A 14,650-nucleotide genomic window follows, 5' to 3' on the forward strand; every position below is an offset into this window, starting at 1 on the left:
AGGCGGTACTGCATCAACAAGCAACACTTCAGAAAACCACTGTCAGTAACTATAGTTTGTCGCTACATCTGTAAGTGCAAGTTAAAACTCTACTATGCAAAGCCAAAGCCATTTACAAAAACGCCGCCGGCTTCGCTGGGTCCAAGCTCATATATGATGAACTAATGCAAAGAGTAAAAGTGTTCTGTGGTCTGACAAGTCCACATTTCAAATTGTTTTTGGAAACTGTGGACATCGTGTCCTCCGGACCAAAGAGGAAAAGAACCATCCAGACTGTTATAGGTGCAAAGTTCAAAAGCCAGCATCTGTGATGGTATGGGGGTGTATTAGTGCCCAAGACATGGGTAACCTACACATCTGTGAAGGCACCATTAATGCTGAAAGGTACACAGGTTTTGGAGCGACATATGTTGCCATCCAAGCAACGTTTTCTTCATGGACGCCCCTGCTTAATTCAGCAAGACAATGCCAAGCCACATTCTGCACGTGTTACAACAGCGTGGCTTCGTAGTTAAAAAGTGGGGGTACTAGACTGGCCTGCCTGTAGTCCAGACCTGTCTCCCATTTAATATGTGTGGCGCATTATGAAGCGTAAAATACCACAACGGAGACCCCGGACTGTTGAACAACTTAAGCTTTACATCAAGCAAGAATGGGAATTAATTTCACCTAAAGAAAAAAAAATTCAAAAATTGGTCTCCTCAGTTCCCAAACATTAACTGAATGTTGTTAAAAGGAAAGGCCATGTAACACAGTGGTAAAAATGCCCCTGTGCCAACTTTTTTGCAATGCGTTGCTGCTGTTAAATTCTAAGTTACCGGTAATGATTATTTGCAAAAAAAAAAAATTGTTTCTGAGTTCGAACATTAAATATCTTGTCTTTGCAGTCTATTCAATTGAATACAAGTTGAAAATAATTTATAAATCATTGTATTCTGTTTTTATTTACGTTTTACACAACATGCCAACTTCACTGGTTTTGTACTTAGTGCTATTCTCTGGTGACATGGGCAGTAATGGCAGGCATATTCTGACCTATTTGGAGCTCCACTGGCATTGTTTAGTTGAGTTATTGGACATTAATGTCTGCAAGACAATCATGAAGAGTAGAAGGTAGTTCTTGAGCTCTTAGCAACAGAGCAATTTGGCCCAGACATCAATCTCTGACTATTTTGTTTACATCAATCGTGCATCTGTGCAAGAGTCAACTGACCATCTGCTGGTGAGTTGGCTCGAGGATAGGGCCTGTCAGTCCTAATAGAGTAAACAGGTCAGGCATATGTGTGGTCTCTGGTCCATTACAATATAAGGACAACCTATGTTATGGCAGGCAAGCGGATTTAGCGCAACACTGGAAATGATGCAGGTGTCTGAGATACAACACCTTCCTAGTGGAAGTCCAACAGGTAAAATCATATTAGTATTTCACAGCTCTAAGAGCCAGGGAGGGCCTCAGAGGTATTAGTATTAAAAGGGAGAGTTTTGCCAGGAAGTCTAGCCTCAGCAACAAAATTACATAAATTAACTGCAAAAAAAAAAAAAAAAGCACTGTATCTGAAATAAAGTAAAATCTAAAATTTATTATCAGATGACAACAGTAGCAAAATACAGGATGTAGTTCCCCGAATACAGTGAAAATATCGGTGCCCTCGGTAGTTTGACTAATTGAACTCAATGGGTGTAAATATCTTGTTTGAATCAGCATCTATGCAATCAAAACATTTTTTAAAAGACTGTGAAATTAATAAAAATGTATTTACAGTACATGCCGACAGTCGAATGTTTTGCTCAGTTTTTTAAAAAATAGTCTCCTATTTGTGATGATATAGTGAAAATGTCTATCACTTAGCCACGTCAGCAAAAGAGGGAATTTTAGCTGATAGGGTTGAAGCTTACCACTTTCTCTCAGCTGTGATTCTCCTGCACTTAACTGAGCATAGAAAGTCCCATTAAGACTGTCATCCCACTGTAGGCACAAGAAACAGTCTGAAGTATTATTACATGCCTGAGAGGAACATCAGCTTTCCTCTGTGCCTTTGACCAAAAGAACTGTGTGCTGCCCTCCACTGGACGCCATCAGTACTGTGCAATTCTCAAGCTGCTTGCCAGTCATCTTCACTGGGCTCCACTCGTCTTCTTCTTTTCCCGTTCCAAGTTGTAGGTTGGTGCCCATTCCCCACGCATACACAGCCCCTGCAGTCAGCACAGTCTACATCAGGTGCTTGCAAGCAACGTATACAAATCAGTTCCAAAGCTAGTATCCTTCATTTATGCTGTAAAGTTGTACTTCCTCACCCTTTTTGGTGACCGCAAAGCTGACTGATGCGCCACATGTCACACCTCTGGCTGATTCAATCCCAGTCACTGGTGTGGGTTCACTTTGCTCTTCAGCGCCTTCACCGAGACCAAGGCGGCCATACTCCGCTCTGCCCAGGCTATACACCTGTCCTATATATATATTTTTTTTTAATTAGCCCCAAACTAAGGACATAAACAAGTTATGGACAAATGCAATACTAGCAGTTTACCTTCTGAATCGAGGCAGACAGTGTGATGTTGTCCTCCAGAAAAGTCAATCCAGGTCGTGGTAGAATTTTTGAAGGAAGTCAGTTTGACGGGGACAAAACATATCTTTGTGCTTTTGGTGCCTGAATGCATACAGTATATACGAGTTTTGACAAGAGTTGTGAAAGAATAATAGAGTTTCATTATATTTCAGATTGTCTCTCTCGTTTGCTTCGACAATAGTATTGTATTGGTACATGTATTCGCAACGGAATTTTTCTTTACGAAACCTTCTGTTTGGTACACATTCCCAGTTGGTACAGAATATAGAGACAGACAAGAAAAGTACCTTGCCTCAATTATCTACACCGTAAACAAATTCCACTGCAAAGCTTTTGTTTAGCAGGAATCAAGGCTATTGATAGTTCTAAGGAGATGTCAGAATTTGGAGACTCTCTTCCATCGTTAATATCTTTTGCTTGGGAACACTTCATCTTCCAGTGAAAACCAAGCAGATTAGACGTGAGTGTGTCGGCATTGTTCAGTAGAGATTGAAAACAAGCGTCCAAGGTGGGAGCTATTAATGCAGCACTTCAGCCAATAAAGAACTTTAGCAAAAATAGCCTGCTAAATGATAAAATAAATAAACATTCCTAGTTGGCGAGCAGGCATCCGTCTTGTTTTCATTTTCATGCCTTCTAAAACCACAGAATGTCCAGACACTTTGCCCCCAGTCGCCGCAGACTTCCAGCTCAAAGTGGAGTGTCGTATCTACCATCTACCCATTCATATCTATACCTGAAAGTGTTGTTGCACTTAGTAGATATTAGTCTCTTTCCTGATTTATTAATATACTTGCCAATTTCCTCTTCTTAGCTGGTTACTATCAGCTGTAAAAAGGTTCCCAGTTAGACTTCTGTTAAATTGTACCAAGGATTTATTTATTTTTTGTTTCATTAGTTCACATTCAAACTAGCTTAACGCCACAGCTAGCATAGCTAGCTCCTCCGTGTGTGTCTGCATAAATTCTAATTTTGTATTACTTTATTCAACATACATACATAAATTGATATCAGGACATATGTCCATCGATTCAGAATCGTCCACGTTCCAATCTTGATGCATCGAAGAGTTGATAATTTTCCCACCTCTAGCACAAAATGTGGCCCAGGGGGCAATTTTTCTACACATTTTTATTGGAATAATCTAAAAGTAGTTTTTACATTATTAATGAGATATATTAATATATATTACACGATGAGGAGGCGACTTTTTTACCTGCCTTCCGCTCAAGTGCAGTTGGGACAGGCTCCAGCCCCGCTGCGACACCGGGAGGGACAAGCGGTAGAAAATGGATGGATGGACTAATTTGCTTTGTCACCACATAGCAAAGCTTCTTCTTCTTTGTTTGGATAAAGATGTTAATTATAGGAGGTGTAACCACTATACAGCTGAGCAAGTGTTTGATAGCCAACTGACCAAGCTCTCGTCTACAGATGCCAGACCACGATTCCCATTAGGATGGCGGTATATGGGACAGAATGTTATTATGTGGTCTGCAGTCTGCTTCTCCACACCACACACTCAAAGCCTAATGGACACTAATTGGAGGTAACCGCCAGGGGCAGCATTTATACCAAAACAGGCTACGAAATAAACCAAAAGTACAAGACAACAGAAGTGTCCAGTTCAGTGAGGAATTAAAAAACAGTAAGATGTGGCGGCACTTTGGAGATCCCTAGTTTAGAGTATAAGGCTTTTTTACCTTGACATATTTCAATTGTAATGACGTGAAAACAATTTTAGTATGTTCTGCTATCTGTGTGAGTGGATTCACTTTTTTTTTTTATTAGTTTTTTTCACAGTGGTTACGTTTTTACACTTTTTACACTTGACAGTTATGAAAGGTTGCTCAAAATTGTTTTGATAGATGGAGCTTAGGAAAAATGAATTCACCTCACTAATTCAAAATGACAACTTGACAGTCAAGACAAAAAAAAGTACAAACGGTGGAACACTTACCCAACTGTTGATAGTTGGAGAGACCAAATCCATACACTTGTTCTTCTTTTGACACAGCAAATGTGGCGTACGCCCCACAGAAGGCGTCAATGAAATGAATTTTCCCCTTAACTCTCACCATCTGAGGAATTAATAGACGACCTGAAATCACAGGAACTCTTTAGCTAGTACAGAGACAATAGTTAAACACTTTACATCATCTTTGGGGGTTTCTATACTTACCAAGGCCTCTCCTGCCTCCCCTGATTGAGAATTGTTCAGGCACCCTTCCTAGTTGCCCTTGTTCCGCTGCACCGGATGTGTAAAGCTTTCCGTCCATGGTCACCATAACGAGATGGTCGTTACCTGTTAAAACATCACTGACCTTTAAACAGATCACTTTGCTCTTATAATAAAAAGATGGTGAGGTCATGTGTTTAAGCCCTACCTGATGCAACTTTCACAACAGTTTCTATCATGGGTAGTTTAAGTGGAAGAACAGATGGCTTTAATGGATCCAAAAGTCCAATAACACCATTGTTGTCCTGGGTTGGTGGGTGAAAGATCAGCATTAGAGGCAAACCTTCCCCTCACCTGAGAATGTCAACATTGCAATAAATACAGCACATTTTATTGGGTCCCAAAATGCCTGACAACAAAACAATACGGTGAGCATCTCCCCCGACCACCATTTTATCACAGACTGGTTGATATAAAAGCACATATTCATGTTCATTAAACTGTTTGTCAGTTGTGTGTTTTTTTCAAACAATAGAGAATGAGGTTTCTTAGGGGAAATCTGCTCTAGTTTTAATAAAGAGAAAGCTCAAGGTAGGCAGAGATAATAGAGATGTAATTACCAGTGTGCCACTGAGTGTTAATGAGACTTCAATGACTAAATAAAATTACAGGGGGACAAATATCAAAACTTGAGGGATGAGGGATGAAAGTAGCCCTGAAAGATTAAACTAGGGTTAAAACTCTACATGCCAGTTTTTCAAATACTGTTATGAGATATGTAAATTTATCTCAGTAATGTAATAGTTAAATTAAAAAATGTGAGACAAAAAAGATAAGGAGGAAAAACAATGTACATACTTTTTTTCTTATTTTTCTCATTTGATATTACTTAATGTTGCATTGTGTTGTATGCATTAGTTAAGACAAATATAACACCTATTTAATGTAAAAATAATTTTCACGTTTTTGAAACAGAATTGCCTGGTTCTTGTTTCCTTTAATTGACAATATACGGTAAAACTGATTAGACGCCAGATGTTCTCATATTTACACATTAGGGAGGATAGAAATGGACAAAGCCAGATAAGCAAATCAAACCATGCTAAATGACCTAGAAGCATTGTAAACACATCACTAATAGGTGCATGTTACTGAGCTGCAACCAATTAACTCATTTAAGTTGAAAGCTATACAATTGTCTTAAGAGAAAATTAACATGGCTGAAAAGAATAAATTCATACCAAGTGGACAACAACAACAAATTGTAAACTGGAAACACTGGAATCATGTTTGCTGTAAATCATGATTTAGGAAAAAGGGTATCATGTGGAAATATTCCAAATAAATGTATAGATATATTTCTAAATAATACTTTGTTTTGTTCATCTAAGTGAAGGAGTAATAAGCAGAGTACTAACCCTGAAGGATCCCCACAAGTATACTTCTCCCTCCGTTGTTAGTGCGGCTGTGTGGCTGTCCCCTGCAGACACCTGGACCACCTTCTCGTCAAGTTCCACCCTCCCTGGGATCATCTCAGACCCTTCCTCTTTGGTTTCCCGACCAAGAGCCCCTTCATCGTTACAGCCAAAAGTGTAGACCTTAAGAAAAAAGTTCCAAAGGACTCAATTGTAAATATTGCTAGACATTAGGGCTGCACAATAATTACTTACCGGTATCTTAATGAAACCATGATTATCAATTATTCATTATGTTAGGTAAAACATTGTTTCTCACAGATCAGCAAGCTACTTTTGGCAAGTAGAAGTGACGACATCTTGTAAATTGCAATGAAGTGGTTTGATTATAAAAGGACTAAATAAATATTATCCATAAATCTAAAGACAAACATTTGCTTTTTTATTCATTATTCATTATCAAATGCAGAGAATAATCTCGCCACACCTAGTGTGTGTGTGTGACAATCATTGGTACTTTAACTTTAACTTTAACTTATTCGTATTAAAATGTAATCTATTTTCTAATTACATGATGCTTTAGGCTCTATTTATCCAATTTTTGTATTTTTTCTCCAAGCCATGTAAAAAAAAACCGGCACGTTTAGCGTAGAGCTTGCACGTCATCAATTGGACACCCCTGCTTGACCTAACCATACATTTGATTGTTTGTAGTGTGAAACATGTATATTAAATGACAAAATACAAAAACAAGTTATTTAGTGAAACAATTGTATTCCCATGAAAGAGTACTTAAATGTTAAATTTTGGGTTGCACTGTATACCGGTAGTACTTAATTAAAATAGGTAGTATAATGCTTTTGAAAAATACAGGTACTCTTTTTTTCCAAAGATATGAATGCGCGCCATGGTGACATTGCTGGTAATATGCGCAATGGCGCATATCACACACAGAGAGCACTTACAAACAGAAACAGCGACAGAATAAGGAGAATTTATATATTTTGGCTTAAAACTAACGATAAAGGTGAAGCTATAAACACTGAAGCGCCGCTCTGCAAGCAGTGCTTTAAAACAAAGTTAGTTCGGAGGCCAACGTCCCTCGACAGTATTTGCCTTCATTGCAACAAAAAAAAACGTAGTTTCTTACAAGTATCATTCATGCAGGAAGAGGAATAGCTACACGTGCTTCACTACACACTGTAGGAGGATACGATAGCTAACCACTAACAGCTGAATGTAAACAAATGGGTGGATCTATAAAAATATCGACAGTTACGATACAAAGGACAAGAGCCGTATATAGTCGATATTACAATGATTAGATTAATATTTTTTACATCGCAAAATCTTTCTTTTTTTTTTTTTTTTATAATCTGAGGAAATATGTCCCTGGATACAGGAGGACTTTAATTATGACCAATGTATGATCCTGTAACTACTTGGTTTTGAATTTATACAAAAAAAAGAGTAGCATCACCCAAAACTAATGTAAAGTATCCAAACAACAGAAGAATATGCATTTATTACATTTTAACAGAAGTGTAGATAGAAAATATTAACACAAAGTAATCAGATATTAACAGTAAATTAACTGGTAAATTAATCATCCATCCCTCGTCTACTGCTTGTCCCTCATAATTTTGACAAAATAATACAATCAAAAACGACACAGTATGTCACTGCATACGTCAGCAGCCAAATTAGGAGCCTTTGTAACCCGTTTGTTTACATATTACTAAAAGAGAAGTTGTCAAGTATATTCACTGTTACTTAATAGCGGTGTAAAGGCATTGTGGATACCGTGGTATTTCGGTTTCAAAGTCTTCACAATAATACTGTGACCCCTGACGGTACTATCAAACAAAAAACTTGGTGTGTATTTTTTTCTTGGTGCTTTAGCGTTGGCCGGGTCTGAAAATAACTACATCTCCCAGAATCCTCTGCGCAGCGCAGAAAAAGCAAGGTGGAGGCGTGGAACGCCGTAAGCAGGAAGTGAAGTGTGCCCATAGTAAATGAGAAGAATTGTTGTATTCGGACATTTCCTAAAAATCTATCCAGAACTTTTTGAGTTATGTTGCCAACAAACAGACAAACAAACTTTGGCGGATGTAAGAAAAGTCTGCATTCTGCAAAGCAAAGCACACCACTTTCACCTGGAGCATTTCCAAGGCGACACAGTCAGCGGTCACATCGCAGCGCACGGAGGGAATTCACCAAAAAAACTGCAATCGTGGGAACTAGGAGTAAACTGAGGAACAACTTGATGAATTCTCCAAACATCCATCTATTTTTCACCGCTTGTTTCTCTTAATGTTGCGGGGGAGGCTGGAGCCTATCAAGCCGTGCTTGGGCGGAAAGCAGGTTACACCCTGGTCAAGTTGCTACTGTCATGCAGAAAAAAATATTTGAAGCCCGCAAGGCCAAACATCAGTTTGTGAGGTATTTACATAATTAAAAGTTAAATTGTGAGTCAACATTTCTGAGGAACTGCATTTTCCAAACTGATATAGCCATGTCTTCTGTGGAGGACACTGCTTCTCATTAAGTAAAAGTTACTGAAGTGAGCATTTTTTTTTTTTACACTAGATGTTTACTTTGAAACTTTACAAGACACGCAACTGTACGCTTTTTGTTTTAAATATTACTTGAAACAATGTATGTCCCTGCACAATTCTTTGCACTTAAAAATACCTGTGTGTAGTATGTAGAACATTTTACCATTATTATTTAGCATTTATTTACAGTAAGTGTGCTTATCCTGAACATTCCTGCCAATTCATTTTGCACACTATGTCAATTTTAATTTTCCTGAGGGAACTCTCCTGAAGGAATCAATAAAGTACTATCTATCTATTATTGGGTTTTTTTGGACATATAACAATAATATTGTACTGTAGCCTTAATACTGTGATAATATCGTACCATGAAATGTTGATACTGTTAGATCCCTATTATTCAATGCCAAAATTGTGCTTTGATCGCAATAAAGTTGTATGTCCAATGTATCATAAGAATTTCTGGTAAAAAAAAAAGCCGATAATGACTTTTTTGTGGTCCCCTTTATTTTAAAAAGTATCTAAATACATTTTGCTACAAGGTACATTGGTATCAAGACAAACGTAGTTCAATTACATTTCCGAATTCCCTAGATTCATACACATACGCATATACCGATGGAGGGGGGGGCATGAATTGCAATTGCAAGCGCATCTCACTGGTGTTGGCAATACACAATGGCCTCAGGTGTGGGCGCGAACCGCTGTTGGTCTTCTACCGCACGGCTGTAAAAGTGCTTGATTTAATATGCAGCAGAGCTTGCTTTTTAAAATGTTAATATCGCTGTTGATAACTTAATCATGGCAGCCAAATTCATGATTAATTGTGCAGCCCTACCAGAGATGTACTCTATTTTTAAGTAAACGTGTGAGGTATGTACTTACCAGACCTGTTTCGCTGAGGCACACTGTGTGCATGCCTCCAGCTATCACCTGTACTATCTTCTCAGGTAGGGACAAGAGGGCTGGCTTCTTCCTCTCAATTATGTCCTCTCCCAAACCCAATTGTCCAACATCACCTTGGCCCAAAACAAGAACTTGACCCGCCTCGGTTCCATGACTCCTGTGGTAAACTGGTTAACACGCACGCACACATGCACATTCATTCACAGGTCAGCACAATTACCATCTGGGAATAAAGTGCTTATAGCTGTGCTGCAGTGAATTGCTTTCATTCATACTAACCTCTTACTTTCTTCGGCTCTTTCACCTCTTCCACAATAACATCTGATTTCCTCTTGGTAGTAGACTTTATAGCTGGCATGTCAGCAACTCTTAAATACTACACAAGGAGAGATGTATCAAGGATGGGTTAAAGACATGTATTGGAGGAAGCCATTGTGAAGAGAGTGTGTGGTTCAATAAAGGAGGCATTGTATGACAGTTGTCAGGAGGCTGGCACCCTTCCAGCTACTTTAGCACCCCGACACACATTTAATGCTTGCAGTTCAATGAAACAACGTGTTCTTCAACGTTAACACACATAATAAGGACGTTTTGACTATGAGGGAAAGCGCTGAAGTGCCAAAATGTTGCTTTAGTATTTAAAGAGTTCTAAAAGCCACCTGAAAGTTAGCTTCCATTGGCAGTGCGGATGTGTAGCCCGGTGTTCGTGCTGCGAATTACTCACCAAAACAAGTATGTAACTAACTGAACAAAGTCGTATTGTTTTGAACAGTAGTAGATCCAAATTACCGCCAAAACGAGTAGGATAGCAAGTAAGGGGACACTAACACGTGCACGTCCAAGTCACAACTAGCATAGTTAGCTCCGCCAGCATGCCAGTCAGGTCATTTACCACCAAAGCATGGGAGTTAATTGACTGTTTACTAATCATTCATGTTTCCGGAAGACAGTTTAGTTTAGTTGACCAACCTGTGACGGGAACAAGTTTGTAGGCTGGCTTGAAACGAGCATGCACACGCACGTATTCACTTCCTGGTCGGTGGGAAAACCGGTCTAGTACTCTCGCGATAACAACTGTGATTTGGATGATTCTTAAAGGAACAGTAGCCCCCTTTAAGCTGTGCAGCGCGAGCGAAGCAGAAATATTGATTTCACGGCAAAAGTCTTACCTTTATATCTAATTTATATCATATGCAATTCAGTGCAGCAATATGTATTACTCAAGTGTACGTGTCTTCTTGATGAATTACGCTTTTGTAGTTTACATCCATCATGTTGTAACAAAAAACGTAACCATAAAAATAAATCTTGCTTTTAAAATAGTTTTTTTTTAATGTGTATTAAAAATGTATAGGCATATGTTTTCATTTGTAGGTAAACCACTTACTCTTGAATACTTTTCACCCCACAATATTTTGATGGATGATCAGCAGGCTCAAGACATAGAACAACGTTGAGAACTCGATGAATTAGATCCTGATGTTGAGCAACTCAAACCTAACATTGAAACAACACGCTTTTTGACAATGTTAATCAATGTTGAGTTCTGACAATGATTTGACCATTGAATTTTGGTAATTTCCCAACCAATATTTTATGTAGTGAATCCGTAGTTGTGTATGTATGTATGTATGTTTGGAGCATGCGCAGTTTGTTCAGTAAAGTTAACACTAGTGAAGTGGACAGCCGTGTGTGTGTGTGTGTGTGTGTGTGTGTGTGTGTGTGTCACTGATTTCTACATTTTACACGACAAATACAACGTTGAAACAACATGATTTTTGACATTTATTCAATGCCAGGCTGTGACGTGAATTGTGACGTGACCAGGCATGAATTGATTAACGTGGACCCCGACTTAAACAAGTTGAAAATAATCAACATTGTATCAATGTCTTGTGCCTCGCTGGGATATTACCGTTGTTTGGCAACCCATGGCTCCAGAGCCGCATGCGGCTTGTTAGCTTTCAATGTGATTTTCTTATGACAAATGCACGAAATGAGCATTTTGGAAGTTTTTCTATAATTTCCGTTTATCTGTGAGGCCATGAATTTTTCCTGTCTTATGAGCCGTTGTATGTAGAGGGCAAAATGGGTCCCCTTGGATAGATTTGTGTTGCCTTCAGTGACACTCTGGAAACACAAAGTCCTGAGACTCCGAGTCATCACTGTATGCTTCAACTTTATTTGGCTCTTTGGTAGGTTATTTTCATTCGTACTGCAGAGACTGAATCACCAACGTGTGTAATTGTACAAAAAACGTGACATTGTATGAAAACAAAAATTTGGTCAAAACCTTTCACTTTACTGGGGCGTATGAAAATCGAGGTATTACTGTATTGTGTATTGCCAATTTACATTAGATTTAGATAGGCTACAGCGCCCCCCGCTACCCCGAAGGGAATAAGCGGTAGAAAATGGATGGGATGGATGGATGATTTGGATTGACAGGAGCTGGATTGATTTTAGATACTCCGAATGTTAATATCAATGTAACGATGTTTTTATTTCCACGAGCATTCATACTTGAACATTCAGCAGATTGAGCTGAGCAGATGAGTTTGGCAACTTGACACCAGGTGTCACTGGATCCCCAGTTTCCAATTTACAAATGAAGTTCCTGCAGACATTGCCCTTTGAACGCCAACAAAGAGAGAATGATTTAATAGCAGAGCACATGTTAAATCATTGAACAGAAGTTTCAGGCTGTACGATTTTTAATTAGATCCAGATGTTACTATGTACAATTAAAAGCAAAATAACTATCAGTCCATAAATCTTCATTCAACTAAAATGGAACCTAGTTTTACAGAAAGGGTACACATTGACATTCCCTTTCTTGTAGCATTTAATCATAAACTAAGATTTTGTGCTTAAAAAAATAGCAAACTATAATACTTTATTTAAAATTTCTTTTCAAATGAAAGAAAGACAAGATATACACAAGCATTGGTTTAACCTATATCCACCTGTACACAGCAAAGAGAACCCTGTAAGCTACTGGCCAGACAACACTACAAAATAAAACAGTTGCAGTTTCCCAAAAATAAATTCCAGCCAAAATGATCCCCTGTTGACCGTTCATACATTTTCAGGTTTTTTTTGTGATAAATCCCTGATCTACTCACAGCAGCTTACATTGAACTCATAGTAGACGTAACTAGCATGGACCCTACAACAGAAAGGCTACAGAGAAGCACTGTGTGTGAGATTAAAGGGATGTAGAAAAACTCTTAGAAAAGTATAAATGAAGAGAGGTTAACCAGATCCAATGACAGTCGGATCTGTGTTGGCTCATGCAGTAGATTTCAGAAATAGTTGATATGAATACCAATATCCTGTCTTTTCTAGGCATTGGGTACATTGGCAAACAAACTCACCGATAGAGACCTGACCTGCACTTTTTCTATTTCTAGACTCACGCTTAATGGCCACCTCACATCACAACGATAAATACAGGCAAGCCAAAGAAAAGAAAAGAAAAAAACAAAAAGCTGTCACTACTGTTGTGATCAAAATTATAATATAAAATATCTTGTGCATTACACAATACTTTGTAATTAGATCTTTGCGAGCTTCATTCTAAGGTATTATAATAGCAATCTGTACAGTTAATATAAAAACACACAATATCCCAGAGATGTCCAATCCTAAAACAGAATATCCCAGTCTTCATCCTCCAGTCCAAACTGGCTATCATCGCCATGTGTCATCTCCAATATTATTGTGTGGAGTTCTAGAAATTATAATTTTTCTGTACTATTATTATTTTATGTTCTCACATTAACAAAACAAATGAATTAGCGTTTCCATATACAGTAGAGAAGAAAAAGGCAACACAGAATGAGGCCGCAATAAAGATATTAACTAGATCCAAGTCCATGAGGGCCGCTGCATTATAGCAGAGGGAGTAGCAACCCTGCACTTGTAGGTCCTCTGCAAAAGTCACCATTTGGTTGGCACAAGTTTCCGTATCATCCCTGTTATCTGGGATTAATACTGTATCTGTGTCATCTCCAACCACCACCAATTCCGTTCGCTGAAGCAATGCCGTGAAGATGTTGTAAGAGACGCGAGAAGCATTTTTGTCAGTTCCAGGCTGTCCCTGATCAGATATAAAGTACATTCAGGAAATGAGAAAGGGCAAGCAGGTGCTTGCCAAGGAGACCTTAAGTGCTTCATATACCAGGTGAAGATGGAAGATGTTAAGGCCGGTGAAACCTAGAAGGAAATTAGACTTATGAGTTGTAAACAAACTTCCTCCCACTCCATCAATTAAGATTAAGGTATACCTTGTGTAGATCTTGCTGTCTTCATGAACCTCCATTTGAGTTTTTTTATAGTCATTAAGCTCTTTACGGATTGCTGCCTGCAAGACAAATAAACATACTTGATTACATTAAATGGTAGTGTACATATAGAACAGAAAATAGGGGAGCTTTTTAAACGCAACCTATGATGATTGTCGTCTTTTCTGACTAATAAATGTTGTTGCAGAGTTGGATACATGTGTTAAACAATGTCAAAGTGTCAAATTGTAAAGTTAACGCATTTTGGCGTGAGCTTGCACACCTGCCTGCAAGATTTCTGACATCACAGCAAGGTAGACAATCTTATTTGAACGTTAAGTCAAGCTCTCAAGCAATGAGGAAGGACACAAAAAAGTAAGATAAAGTGTTATATTATCTAATCTTGGCATGCTCATATACCACCGACATGTGACATGCAGTGAAATAAAAGCTGCTATAAACAGCTTTTTAAGCAGCTCTTGTACTGATCGGAGAGTGCAGGTGTACCTAATGTTGTAACTTGGTGAATCCATATATTAATGAAGTTTTTTTCCAACAGAGTTTGGGAAAAAAAAAAAATAGCGGTGACATTCGTCTTTAAGATATACTGTGTATATTTGATGTATTGGTTTCATTCACAATCTGGGAACGGCTCCACAAACGAACATCTTGCAGACAGACTCAAAAAATGGGTTATAAAAAGTGACCATGTGGCAAAATGTACACCAAAGCCTATCCA

General features: G+C 38.5%; 2 protein-coding genes across 12 annotated transcripts in view; both read right to left on the bottom strand.

Moving 5' to 3' along the window:
• Positions 1–1,560: 1,560 nt before the first annotated feature.
• On the bottom strand, positions 1,561–10,734 carry rcc1 (regulator of chromosome condensation 1). Of its 2 annotated transcripts, none has more exons than XM_061951804.1 (10): positions 10,595–10,734; positions 9,905–10,001; positions 9,605–9,792; positions 6,165–6,344; positions 4,955–5,051; positions 4,750–4,872; positions 4,528–4,668; positions 2,529–2,648; positions 2,296–2,448; positions 1,561–2,193 (listed from the first exon to the last, which is right to left on the bottom strand). In XM_061951804.1, exons 1-10 carry the CDS (start codon positions 10,634–10,636, stop codon positions 2,018–2,020), a joined length of 1,317 nt encoding a protein of 438 aa, XP_061807788.1. In that variant the 5' UTR covers positions 10,637–10,734; the 3' UTR covers positions 1,561–2,017. The 2 variants fall into 2 exon arrangements, with proteins under 2 accessions (XP_061807788.1, XP_061807796.1); XM_061951812.2 differs by lacking the exon at positions 10,595–10,734 and adding an exon at positions 10,350–10,551.
• Positions 10,735–12,321: 1,587 nt separating this feature from the next.
• Positions 12,322–14,650, bottom strand: part of phactr4b (phosphatase and actin regulator 4b) — a 66,942-nt gene continuing 64,613 nt past the window's right edge. For 9 of the 10 annotated variants that reach the window (XM_072912989.1, XM_072912987.1, XM_072912988.1 and 6 more), the window contains 2 exons: positions 13,915–13,991; positions 12,322–13,843 (listed from right to left, as the gene is read on the bottom strand). In XM_072912989.1, coding sequence (XP_072769090.1) covers positions 13,828–13,843; positions 13,915–13,991 — 93 coding nt within the window. In that variant the 3' untranslated portion in view covers positions 12,322–13,827. The remainder of the gene's footprint in view (positions 13,844–13,914; positions 13,992–14,650) is intronic. The other variant, XM_072912983.1, reaches the window with a different exon arrangement.

The sequence above is a fragment of the Nerophis lumbriciformis genome, linkage group LG04 (genome assembly GCF_033978685.3).
Source record: "Nerophis lumbriciformis linkage group LG04, RoL_Nlum_v2.1, whole genome shotgun sequence".
Taxonomy (NCBI): domain Eukaryota; kingdom Metazoa; phylum Chordata; class Actinopteri; order Syngnathiformes; family Syngnathidae; genus Nerophis; species Nerophis lumbriciformis.

Coding starts and splice junctions, on each gene's coding strand:
- rcc1 (XM_061951804.1), bottom strand. CDS start 10,636: ATGCTCGTTTCAAGCCAGCCTACAAACTTGTTCCCGTCACAG. Junction 2,449..2,528: donor TGTCTGCCTCGATTCAGAAG/GTAAACTGCTAG, acceptor ATATATATATAG/GACAGGTGTATAGCCTGGGC. Junction 2,194..2,295: donor CTTTGCGGTCACCAAAAAGG/GTGAGGAAGTAC, acceptor TGCTGACTGCAG/GGGCTGTGTATGCGTGGGGA.